General features: G+C 37.4%; 1 protein-coding gene across 1 annotated transcript in view; it reads left to right on the top strand.

Moving 5' to 3' along the window:
- The window catches only part of GLIS3 (GLIS family zinc finger 3), a 615,191-nt gene that overhangs the window by 366,300 nt on the left and 235,112 nt on the right, over nucleotides 1-13,779 (top strand). The window contains exons 5-6 of the mRNA XM_077249138.1: nucleotides 8,077-8,238; nucleotides 11,504-11,614. Coding sequence (XP_077105253.1) covers nucleotides 8,077-8,238; nucleotides 11,504-11,614 — 273 coding nt within the window. The remainder of the gene's footprint in view (nucleotides 1-8,076; nucleotides 8,239-11,503; nucleotides 11,615-13,779) is intronic.

Here is a 13,779-nt window from a genome sequence, read left to right as displayed (position 1 = left end):
ATTTGCATTTGCAATAAACAGAAACCACAGTTTGTGACTTTCGAGCACTTTAGAAAGGCTTGTTATGCTTACAGCATAAACTTTTAATATTTTCCCTAAAGGCACATGATGCAGTTTGCATTTTGTTATTGTGTTCTCTATAGCAACACTGTCTTAGTAAATGTTAACTTTAATTTTGCCCATGTGTACCACTCAGTGATATGGTCAACTCATGTATTTTCAATCGCTTTATGAATCTGATGATACTGGAGCTAGGAAATATGTCATTAAGGTCCAGATAGCTTGATGAAGAAGACTATTATGCACAGTAACTGCAGCACAGAATTGTTGTCCGGGGCTAGATGACGAACACGGACTTGTCTCAGAAGTTCATGGGGAAAGTCGGTTGCAAAGAGAGAGAGAGGGAGAGAGATTTTTTTCAAGCAGAGTTTGGGTCACCATTCTTTTCAATGGGGTTTGGATTCTGGTTTAAGTTCGGGTAGAATTGTGATTTTGCATGAAGTTTGGCTTGGGTACCAGAACCCGAACTGTCACGGGTCTGCTCATCCCTAGTTGGGATTCATTTCAAAACAGATTTCTCCTAGATGTTGTAAAAACGTATGCCAATGTATGCCCATCAGATGAAAGCAAAAAGAACACATTTTTGGCATACTTTTGCCCATAATAGGTAATTAGTACACAGCACATGTGCCGGAAGCATTTTCAGCATATTCTCAGAACACACATATGAAATGTGCTGAGAATATAGCCTACATTTGTCATCTTTTTTGTTCTGAAACTATTTGAAAAACAAGCAAACAAACTGATATACTGCAAAAAAAATAAAATGTAAGCCCTAAAGACTGTATCTTATGCAGTCATAGCGGCTTGTACCTGTTCTAACTTGCTTTATTCTGTTTGCAGGCGCTCGTCAATTGTTTTGTTTTTTTGTAGTATACTATAGGTGGTAACTACCCCCTTTTTTAACTGTGCACTCTTCCCATCCACCTAAGGCTGTTTTTAATTAGTGCTGGATCCTACCTGCCCTTTAAATTTGTATGCATTTAGCCCGGGAGAGGCATGATATTAGGTTAGAGTCCCAAAAAAGAAAGGTATGCCTTGTCACAGCTGATGGGGTCTCATGAATTGGCCAATTGATGTGCTAAATACCTTCATTTTTATAAAAATATTCTGTATAGCAGTAATGAAATTGAAATGTCATATAAAGTATCCAGTGTTTGTCTACATCGTAGTGCTGATAGAGTGCTGCTGTATTCTTTCCTTTGTATATTATGCAGTCATAGCGGTTTGCACCTGTTCACACTTTATTCTGTTATGTCATATAGTTCTTAGTTTAGTATTACAGGAAAAGTGGCTTGGATATTTTAAATATATTAGCATTTTTGTGTTTAGTGTCCTTTTAATTTAATTACATACTATATATTTTTTAAATCACTGAAATGTCCCACACTAAATAACAGGTACTTCTCAAAGCATATCACACTAGAGCAACTACCAATAAGTAGTTGACACAATGAAGCTCACCAGTAAATAAATCATTTAAAATTTAACCTTTATTAGAAACACATAAAAGATCCATATAACCACTGAAATTTTTTACCACGAACAAAAACCCTGAATCAGAGGGGAACATCCACCCACAAACTAGCACATGTAAATTTAATACTTATCAGAGAAATCAATAATGACTGGCAAGGAAAAGCTGCACTATGTAATGTACTGGAGCTGTGACACCTAAAGCACATGAATGCCTCACTCTGATACCCATTAAATTAGTATATAACAAGTGAAAGAGAACCACATCTCTATAATGTATAAACCAATAGGGACCGCTGTGAGTGCCAAGATAAATACCCGGCGAAACAAAAGCCCTGTTCAATAAAACAACAGCCAACACCTTACCAGATAAGTGCCCGTATAGTGGATGTCCTCCTCCGGCGCCCCGACGCGCGTTTCGCCCGCTCAGCTTCTTCCGGGGGCGTCAGAAGAAGGCCGGAAGAAGCTGAGCGGGCGAAACGCACGTCGGGGCGCCGGAGGAGGACATCCACTATACGGGCACTTATCTGGTAAGGTGTTGGCTGTTGTTTTATTGAACAGGGCTTTTGTTTCGCCGGGTATTTATCTTGGCACTCACAGCGGTCCCTATTGGTTTATACATTATAGAGATGTGGTTCTCTTTCACTTGTTATATACTAATTTAATGGGTATCAGAGTGAGGCATTCATGTGCTTTAGGTGTCACAGCTCCAGTACATTACATAGTGCAGCTTTTCCTTGCCAGTCATTATTGATTTCTCTGATAAGTATTAAATTTACATGTGCTAGTTTGTGGGTGGATGTTCCCCTCTGATTCAGGGTTTTTGTTCGTGCTAAAAAATTTCAGTGGTTATATGGATCTTTTATGTGTTTCTAATAAAGGTTAAATTTTAAATGATTTATTTACTGGTGAGCTTCATTGTGTCAACTACTTATTGGTAGTTGCTCTAGTGTGATATATATTTTTTAAGCTGTAAATTTATTGGGAATCTGTCACCAGATTTTTGCCACCTAATGTGAGAGCAGCATAATGTAGAGACAGAGATCCTGATTCAAGTGATGTGTCACTTACTGGGCTGCTTAGTGTTATTTTCATAAAATTTCTGTTTCATCAGGAGGAGATTACAACCCCTGGCAAAAATTATGGAATCACCGGCCTTGGAGGATGTTCATTCAGTTGTTTAATTTTGTAGAAAAAAGCAGATCACAGACATGGCACAAAACTATAGTAATTTCAAATGGCAACTTTTTGTCTTTAAGGAACACTAAAATAAATCAAGAACAAAAAATGTTGTAGTCAGTAATGGTTCCTTTTTTAGAACAAGCATAGGGAAAAAATTATGGAATCACTCAATTCTGAGGAAAAAATTATGGAATCATGAAAAACAAACAAACAAAAAAACACTCCAACACATCACTAGTATTTTGTTGCACCACCTCTGACTTTTATAACAGCTTGCAGTCTCTGAGGCATGGACTTAATGAGTGTCAAACAATACTCTTCATCGATCTGGCTCCAACTTTCTTTGATTGCTGTTGCCAGATCAGTTTTGCAGGTTGGAGCCTTGTCATGGACCATTTTCTTCAACTTCCAGCAAAGATTTTCAATTGGATTGAGATCCTGACTATTTGCAGGCCATGACATTGACCTTATGTGTCTTTTTTCAAGGAATGTTTTCACTGTTTTTGCTCTACGGCAGGATGCATTATCATCTTGAAAAATGATTGCATCATCCCCAAACATCCTTTAAATTGATGGGATAAGAAAAGTGTCCAAAATATCAACATAAACTTGTGCATTTATTAAAGATGTAATGACAGCCATCTCCCCAGTGCCTTTACCTGACATGCAGCCCCATATCATCAATGACTGGGGAAATTTGCATGTTCTCTTCAGGCAGTCATCTTTATAAATTTCATTGGAACGGCACCAAATAAAAGTTCCAGCATCATCACCTTGCCCAATGCAGATTCGCGATTCATAACTGAATATGACTTTTATCCAGTCATCCACAGTCCATGATTGCTTTTCCTTAGCCCATTGTAACCTTGTTTTTTTCTGTTTAGGTGTTATTGATGGCTTTCATTTAGCTTTTCTGTATGTAAATCCCATTTCCTTTAGGCGGTTTCTTACAGTTCGGTCACAGACGTTGACTCCAGTTTCCACCCATTCGTTTCTCATTTGTTTTGTTGTGCATTTCCTGTTTTGGAGACATATTGCTTTAAGTTTCCGGTCTTGACGCTTTGGTGTCTTCCTTGGTCTACCAGTGTGTTTGCCTTTAACAACCTTCCCATGTTATTTGTATCTGGTCCAGATTTTAGACACAGCTGACTGTGAACAGCCAACATCTTTTGCAACATTGCGTGATGATTTACCCTCTTTTAAGAGTTTGATAATCCTCTCCTTTGTTTCAATTGACATCTCTCCTGTTGGAGCCATGATTCATGTCAGTCCACTTGGTGCAACAGCTCTCCAAGGTGTGATCACTCCTTTTTAGATGCAGACTAACAAGCAGATCTAATTTGATGCAGGTTTTTTTTTGGGTATGAAAATTTGCAGGGTGATTCCATAATTGTTTCCTCAGAATTGAGTGATTCCATAATTTTCCCCTATGCTTGGTTAAAAAAGTAACCATTACTGACTACCACATTTTTTGTTCTTGATTTCTTTTAATGTTTCTTAATGCCAGAAAGTGGCCATTTGAAATTTAGTTTTGTGCCATGTCTGTGATCTGCTTTTTTTCTACAAAATTAAACAACTGAATGAACATCCTCCAAGGCCGGTGATTCCATAATTTTTGCCAGGGGTTGTATCATTAGAGGACTAGTACACCTGCTGCCAGGTAGTCTAGCATATTCATGAGCTTTGTATAATCCCGCCCCCACCTGTGATTTCTCCAGCTTCCTGTGTATACTGTACATGAGCAGAAAGCTCGCAATCAGTGGTGTGGGTGGAGTTACACAGAGCTCAGCATTCTGCTAGAACTGCTAGATCTGCTGCAGAAAAAAGTGATTTTATCAAAATGATATCAAGCAGCCCATCAGGTGATACATCCCTGGAATCAAAATCTCTGCCTCTAGATTATGCTGCTCTCAGATGAGGTAATAAAAACCTGGTGACAGATTCCCTTTAAGAAGATGAGAGCTAGTGTTGATAATTTTATGTATAAATAGACATCTCAGACCAGACATATAATAATGAAAATGGTCTGACTGGTCAGAAATCTATGTGTATAAACCCAGCCTAAAGGCAAATGGAAGCGCCAAGATTTTGGTAAGTGTTTGGTAAACTAATGACTGATTATGCTGGTTATTACGGATGTCTACCATGGCATGATCACCATGAATCACTGATAAATGGTATGATAACACTCGAAAACCAGCTAACCATGATAGTAGTTGATCTGTGCAAATGCCTTCAGCCTGAAAATGCATGCAAAGTACTGTATTTGTTTTCTTTTCTTTTTATGTTTTGAAGAGAATTACTTCACATTCACATTATGGCATTATATGATAATTAGGGGGCTGAATCTATGAATTATTCATTTTAATGAGTTTTTCATTGTAAAACAATCCTTTTCTTTTATGTCTGCAATTCACCAATTGTGTTTCATACAGTAAGAATGAATTGAAGATTCATTGGTCAGTCATTACCCATAAAGGACGTTCATCCATGCACACCAGTTTAGTGGGAATGCGTAGTTAACGTATGTCAGACCTGATTGCATATTTGATTGAACTGAATTTATAGTTTCCATTGATCTCTTAAAAATAATTTCTTATTTAAGTGCTTAAAACAAGCTCATGTCTGGACTGTAAATAAGTAATGGGAAATTGTATTCCATATGATTATAGGTTAAAATTACTATGCCATATGTAGTCTAATAACCCTTTGAGAATTACGCCATAAACAAGTCATCTTATTGAAGCACATAATCGAATATTGAGCATGCTGTTCATTAGCCATGTTCTTTTATCATTAACAGATGAAGAAAACAAACTAAGAACAGACCAACAATAGTTTTACCATAGTTGTGACCCAGGGCCAGAGGGTTAAATCCATGTAGTTAGTTCATTGCTGAATGTGTTCTGGTTCATTTTGTTCATCCAAGTGAGGTTACTGTTAATCTTGGAACGCTCACCTTATCAATAATTAAAATGTACTGTGAAAGTGGTCGACATGTTCCTAAAAACCCAAAGGGAGTCTGACTTTATGATGACTATAAATATATAGTTTTACAATACCTGATCTTAGGTACCTCAAGTGTACCGATAAGCTTGGGTAGTTGGGCAGCAGAGGAATAACAGTAGCCAGTCAACTATACATCGTTGCTCTTTATTGGGCGGGTGGATAAGAATGATAATTCTGTATCCATACAATATCATGTTGTCAATAACACAGCCCCCCAGTTTACAAGGTGCTAAGTGCTGTCAACAACGATGGTTTCTATTGTTGGGCGATCAGCATCATGTTTACACCGGTCAGCAAGTGGAAATGATCATTCTTATGAATTTTTTTTGATGATTATCAGCTTGTCTAATTGAGCCTTTCAAGAGAATTGGTCTCTTCCCCTCTTTTGAAGCAATAAAAAAAATCAGAACATTGAAATGTATGTGACTTGATAATGCAATCTGAGAAAAGCAATTTATAATAAATAGAGATGTTTTGTAATGTTACTTGTTAACTCCTAGACCTGAAACACACGTAGGAGAAACATCTTTATGAATGGTAATGTTAAGGGAATGAAACTAGTCAGGGTGTAAAGTTTCCATGAATAGAAGCATTTAGATTTCACAGTAATTATCCATAAGACATCTTCACAAATCACATTTCACCATTCTAAATGTTAAAGGGATATACCGGACTCTAAAAACATTTCTGTAGTAGTGAGTCGTCAACATGAGTGGTCAAAAAAGTGAGTGTGCAATTTGCAGTCACACGTTGACTAGATTTCCTTCCACTTCTTTCATTGTTCTATGGAGAGAAGTGAATGAGAATCTAGTTGGAAATATGTCATGTCACATGTCTGCGGCTCCATGACCGCCCGCTTGACCTGGGAATATGGGGGAATCCTGACAGTATGGGGTGATTCGGTAATCTTCAGCTTCATAGAATGACTGCACACATTTAACCCATTACTTGCCAAATTAGCAATTTTCTTTTTTTTAATGACAGATTTTTTATGATTTGGGTCCTAATGAATCAAACATAATTTGCAAAAATTTTTCAAGTACGGATTTTTCAGAAAAGGGCGTCCCAATATTCAATTAAAAATGACAATGACATGATTTCCTATTTTGTAAACATTCATTTTACAAACACAGCACAACAAATTGGACCTAATTATAAAAATCATAAAATCTTAGTTGCTAGAAGCTAAAGATTAGGCGTCCCAAAAAAAGGACATTGGTAGATAATGGGTTAATCTTGAATTTCAAGTATAAAACACTTTTTTGAGATGTTGTATGAACTATAAAGCTATATGACTTTAACACCAAAATGGTAATGCCTTTCATACTGTACATAGTTTGCTCATGACTTATGGGCAGTATACTTAAAGAAAGCTTTCCAGAACATAAATTTATTGCATATTCACTAAAAATTGGTGGGGTCTGACTGTTGGGACCCCTGGCAATCCTAAGTCTGGAGATAGTTGTGAATATACGCTTGCATTTTCCTTTTGATCTTTAGCATAATAAAAAGTATTCACCATCTCTAGCGTTCAAAACCATTAGTTATTTTATTGCATCAACTTTTCTGATGGGGAGTGTAGAATTTTATAGTAGGGATGGAAAGGATATTATTACTACTAAGTTAGCAATATTGTAGCTTGTGGGACCATACTGCACATTTGACCCTTGTTCTTGGTGTTGAGGGCACCAATAAGCTTCTCTGAACTTTTGACATTTCTATAGTGTGCACTTTTTGTTGCCTACTTACTGCACTTGGCCATATTTATAGAACGGCTCTAGACAAAAAAAATTCAAGTGAGCGACACTAACCCATCTAGTAGCTATTGTTTTGGCTTTTCATGTAAGAAAAACTGCAAATCTTAAGGGGATGTGATGCAACATGAAGAGCGCATCTCATTCATTATTCACTCTTGCCAATGGTATTCTCAGCTACCTAACCAAGGGTCCCAGACATTTCATAGCTTGCTAACCATCTACTGTTTTGGTCTTCACTCTGTAATCACACCCTGGAAATTTTATTCCTAGTTTCTGCTCGCAGACTACTACTCCTTGCTATAGCATTGTAAACATAAGATGTTGCGAAACCTCCAGCAAATCCATTTCTCGAAAATGACTAAAGTTTGTATGTTCCTTCATTAAAATTGGCAGTGCAGATTGTTAGGTATGCCAAACTTCAAAAAAGGTATGGTGCTTTTATAAGAAGTAGCAAGCAACTAGAAATCAGTTTTCAGAAGAGTGATGAAACATTAACTGCTAATCCATGGCCTGGAGTTTCCAGAACAAGATAAAATTGCCTTTAAAGAATGAAAAAAAGGAACATTCCTCTGTATTTTGTTTCTCTTTACAGTTTGAAGGTTGCAAGAAAGCGTTTTCAAGACTTGAAAATCTAAAGATTCACTTGCGGAGTCACACAGGAGAGAAGCCTTACCTTTGCCAGCATCCTGGCTGTCAAAAGGCTTTCAGCAATTCCAGCGATCGGGCCAAGCATCAAAGGACACACCTGGATACTGTAAGGAAAGACACATAAAATAATAAGCTTGTTCTGCAAGAAAAGACTCCCACACAGTTGTCGTTCATCTCAGCTTTTCTGTAGTTTTACTTTTCCATCATGTGCTTTAAATGGTGTATCCTAGAAGTCTTCACACTACGCTAGTCTACAAAAAGCAGGGGTTTTAATTGTGATATGATTGCTTTCCTCAAGGCACAGTTATTGGGTATTGTGACATTTTCAGTATATTGCTGTTGCTGGTATTTCTTAGTTGTGTTTATAAAGGGTTTTTGCTGCATGCACATATTGTCAATTAAACAAGATGGTCATTAGATGGAATCTATCAGCAGGTTTTTGCTATTTAATCTGAGAGCAGCATAATATAATGCAAGAGATCCTGATTACAGGGATTTCTGAGCACTGCTACACCTACAGCATAGAAAACAAGGATTCTAGCAAAACTCCACCAACAGTCCAGTAAGTGACTGATCCCTAAAAAAATAAAAATAAAGATTATTATTATCCCTGGAATCAGGATCTTAGCAACTACATTTTGCTGTTCTCAGATGACAAAAGCCTGCTGACAGCATACAGCATTGCAACATTTGCTGGTTTTTAACTACTTGAAGGCCCCCCAACCTGTAGTGCCACACATTTTAAGACATCCTTCTAGAGTCTGCAGCTCCATAGAGATCATTCATGTACAGGAGTGAGGAGCCAACAGCCATCATCAGTCAAACTCCCCACACAGAAGGCAGAGGGGGTAATAAACTTGATTCTTGCCCCCCAAAAATTAAAATTGTAATATTTCCTTTATTTCTTCACATTTTAACCTGATATTGCAAACAAATGACATAAAAATTGAGCTTCATTTATCACAAAAGAGAGGCAGAAAAAATTATTTGAATAAGCAAATGAGAACAAAATTCTTTAGACCTTTTAAAATGTATGAAAAAAGAATTATGAAAATGTGCCTGTCATGAACGGGAAAAAAGGCTTAAACAGCTTCAGTTCGGATGTATTCTGATGCTTATACAATTGTACATTTAGATTGTATGCTACAATATGCCTTTCTTTATTTTTTTATGCTTTGTCCCTAAAAACTATTTATCAACATATGGAAATATTAAAAAACATAATGTTGCAGTTATAAAATAAATAACTACTAGTGTTATATTTATTTCTAAGCTGTTCACATGGATGCAATACTAGTTGGCGATAGCGCGATTCTAGACGCTAAGACCGTCATTTGTCAATGACGGGTCAGGCATGTTTAATTTTAGTATGCCTGATCATTTGTTACTATGTCATCAAGTTATTCTCCTCTCTCTTTGAACTAAACATAAATGCTTATTTATGTTTAAATTTATTTAAATTTATGTTAAAAATACATATTTTATATGTATAAGAAGTCATGTAGTTTCTTCTGCAAAAAACACATGAAATAAGAAACTTTGTAATATATCTTAGCAGAGAAATCTGTTTCTTTCTCCTCCATGACTGACCATTCATTACCAAATTTCTTAATGTCTGTATTCATTATAGACAGATTTTTCCATTACTGAGATAGGAGACGGCAGATAGTCTTTACAAAATTCTATGTAGGAGTGAGGGGGAGCTCTGCCTTTTGCTCCTTCCTCCTCCTCTTATCAACATGAAATCTCATCAGAAATGCAAAAATCAAAAAATGGAGTAAACTACTCTTACCGAAAATGTGATGAAAAATTGTATATAAAACCAAAATACTTTATTATTGCGTAAAAATGAAAACATTACAAGAATAGTATACCAAGTATACCACCAGGTCAATCAAGAAACGATGCAAAAATCACTGGAGCAAGATGATCCCCACATAAAATTAGGGAAATCAGAAATATTATGCACAGACGGACATCCACAGTCAGTATGCATGGTATGACGATGTCAGTTATAGCTCAAGTCTGTACATATTCCTACTGCACTTGTCACTTTATTTATCAGTATATTTTCGGTAAGGGTAGTTTACTTCATTTATTCCTTTCGCATTTCTACCTATATGGGAGAACATCACCAATATTACTATGATAGCTTGTGGTACTCCAGCCCAATTTACTATCTATTTGTGCTATATTCTATCTTTGATTGTTCCAGAATCTCATTAGTAGCAACTGTCATCTCTTATTTCAGTAATGTAAAAATCTGTCTTCAGATTGTACCCAGGAAATGAGAATTTTGAGACTAAATGATCAGTCCTGACAGAGAAAGAAGTAGATCTCTCTGATATGTTGCTCATTTTCACGTGTAATTTTGATTTATAAAATAAAAATGTTAAGGACAGTTACTTTTTAATGGGGTTTTTCTATGTTTAATGCAATTATTAGGAATACACATTATGTTAGATGTTTCGGTATTCCTTTATTGGCACCTTCATGTTCCAGATATTGTGCCTACATGAGTAAATGCTATTTACTTTTAGCAAATACAGTATATTTTTACTTTTGCAATAGGTCACATATAGTCTTACAAAGTTACTCTCTAGTGATGAGAGAACGTGCTGGGATAAGGTGTGATCAGAGCTCGTGCACTAACCAAATGGCGTGCTCGAAAAAAATGCTTGAGTCCCCGCGGCTGCATGTCTGGTGACTGTTTGACAGCCGCAACACATGCAGGGATTGCCTAACAAACAGACAATCCATGAATGTGTTGTGGCTGTCGCACAGCTGCGAGAAGTTCAGCCGCGGTGACTCGGAACATATTTTTCGAGCACGCCAAAGACACGAGCGTGCTCTGATAACACCTTATCCCAGCACGTTATTCATACTGACATATACACATGGCTACAGTCATGTTACAAGTGAAAAGGGTTAAATGGCTCCATCTAATTACGTAACTCACAGGAGACGCTGGATACTTAGCTCAGTTAATTGAATCAATCTGTATGGAGGTGACAGCCAATATAATGTGTTATATTCCAAGAAAGAGATTTAGTGTAACAATATTATGACCTATTTTCTTCAGTATTCTGCTGAGTACTTTCTATGCTGCTTGAAATCCTAATCCTTTTCCTTACTTGTTTTCTGTCTCTGTAGCAGGATTCTTCTCTAAACCTAACCAATGTTTTCTGGATAGTCACTGCTGTTAGACTGCTCCACTAATCTGCTGTATCTGATTTTTCTAATCCCTTCTTGAGCAAATGATTGCTATCCTGTAAGTACCTTTGGGAATGTTCATTGATAACAAATGTGTAAGTGCAGTTAGCAGTGAAGTAATGTGGTCATATTCTCCTTATGCTTTTCTTCTTGTCTAGAAACCCTACGCATGTCAGATTCCTGGATGCAGTAAGCGATACACAGACCCAAGCTCATTACGAAAGCACGTAAAAGCTCATTCTTCCAAAGATCAGCACACGAGAAAAAAGGTAATGCTGACAAAAATGTCTCTCACATGTATCCACCAAGCTGTTAGAAGATAAGTGAGATTTACTGCAGAGAAACAACAACTGGTTTAAATATCTGTGGAAGCAAAAATAGTGAGACTTAGGCCGGGATCACACATACGTGAGATACCGCCGAGTCTCGCAGGTGAAATCCCTCCTCTGGCGCTGGCACTTGGGAGAGGAGCATGCAGCTCCATGTGTTGCTGTGCAGCTGCACGCTCCGTTCCGGAGTGCCGGCGCCAGAGGAGGGATTTCACCTGCGAGACTTGGCCGTATCCCGCGTATGTTTGATCCCAGCCTAATAAGAAGACACAAAATGTTGAATAGCCACTCTTTCCTTGTCTTTGGACCCCATTCATCATCATTTTTGCACCTTTTTTCTGGAGGAAAAATAAATCTAAAGCTTCATTCAGACTTTAGTGATTTTTCACACACGCAAAAAAATCTGACTGTCATCAGAATTTTTCATCCAAATTTCATAATTTATTTGGTCTTTTTTTACCATCAGTGATTTCATCATACTGTATGAAAAAATAAGTAAATACATTACAAAGTTATTCCTATACATTGCACTGTTAAAGCACCACTCCAGCATTTTTTCATTTCAGCGCTGGAGTGGTGCTACCAATCTAATATCCCTGCCCGTAGTGTTATACTCACCAGCCATCTTCAGCTTTTCCCAGAGCCGTCATCTTGTGACAGGCAGGCTGTGTGCACACGTAGCAGATTGTTCGCGGTTTTTTTGTGGTTTTTCGCTATAAAAACGCTATAAAACCGTGAAAAAAAGCTCACATTAAGCATCCTATTTAATAGAATGCAATCCGCATTTTTTGTGCACATGCTGCGTTGTTTTCCTGAGCGGAATCGCATTCCAGAAAAAAACGCAACATGTTCATTAAATTTGCGGAATCGCGGTGATTCCGCACACCTAGGAATGCATTGATCTGCTTACTTCCCGCATGGGGTTATGCCCACCATGCGGGAAGTAAGCAGATCATGTGCAGTTGGTACCCAGGGTGGAGGAGAGGAGACTCTCCTCCGCGGACTGGGCACCATATAATTGTTAAAAAAAAGAATTAAAATAAAAAATAGTGATATACTCACCTTCTGATGGCCCCGGAGTCTTCCCGCCTCTCAGCGGTGCACATGGCCGCTTCCGTTCCCATGGATGCTTTGTGTGAAGGACCTGCAATGATGTCGCGGTTTCCTTTTTGAAATGTCACAACATTTTTACACAACAGTATCCTACTGGAGTGCAAAATCTATCTAATTTTATTTTTGCGTGGTTGAACACTCATGTGCAACACTTTTAAGGATCATGTGACTTTTGGCTCTAAAAAGCACAAAACAGGTAAAACATATGAGAAAAAAGTTCTTTGATCTTGTGCCAAATTTCTAAAACTACTTGCACCAGTTTGAAGAATTTGGAGTAAAAAAAGCAATAAATGCTGCAGAAGAAAAAAGAAGTCACTTAACCACCATATATCTCCTACAGCAAATGATGAATCGGGACATGTACCGTATTTATTTTATATCTAAGAAGAAAAAATAATAATTAACCAAAGTACAGCTCATGGCATGCGACCTATTCTGTACCTCTGCATACCTTTCATGTGAAGAAAGAAGGAAGTTATTTTTGTTCCAGACTGATCTAATAGAAAGCAAATAATAACATGTTCTATGGCCTCATAGACGGTGATTCTTTACTGTAAGAGCAATGAGACTATAGAACTCTCTGCCACATGATGTTGGTATTGGTTAAGTCACTATAAAAGTATAAGATAGGCCTGGATGCCTTTCTTGATAAATATAATATTACAGATTCAGAGTACTAGATTCTGTGATGGGATGCTGGGAACTAGTCTAATTGCTATCTGCTGAGTAGGAAAGGAATCTGAACCCCAAATATGGAGCAAATTAGCTTTTTCCTCATGGGGTCTTTGCTTGCCTCAGTGTCAACTGTTAGGCTATAGGTCGAACGCAATGGACTTAGGTTTACCATCAACCTTAATAAACTCTGAAACTATGACATAATATTAATTAGACATTTCTGCCATAAAGAGTATACAGCCTTTGTGCACTGTTGTACAAGTGTGTGTATGGGGACTCAAAAGGGTGTCCAGTGAAGTTATCACCTATGTCATGGT

Source organism: Ranitomeya variabilis, chromosome 1, assembly GCF_051348905.1.
Source record: "Ranitomeya variabilis isolate aRanVar5 chromosome 1, aRanVar5.hap1, whole genome shotgun sequence".
NCBI lineage: Eukaryota > Metazoa > Chordata > Amphibia > Anura > Dendrobatidae > Ranitomeya > Ranitomeya variabilis.
The sequence above is the reverse complement of the archived record's forward strand: the minus strand, read 5'-3'. Positions and strand labels throughout refer to the sequence as shown.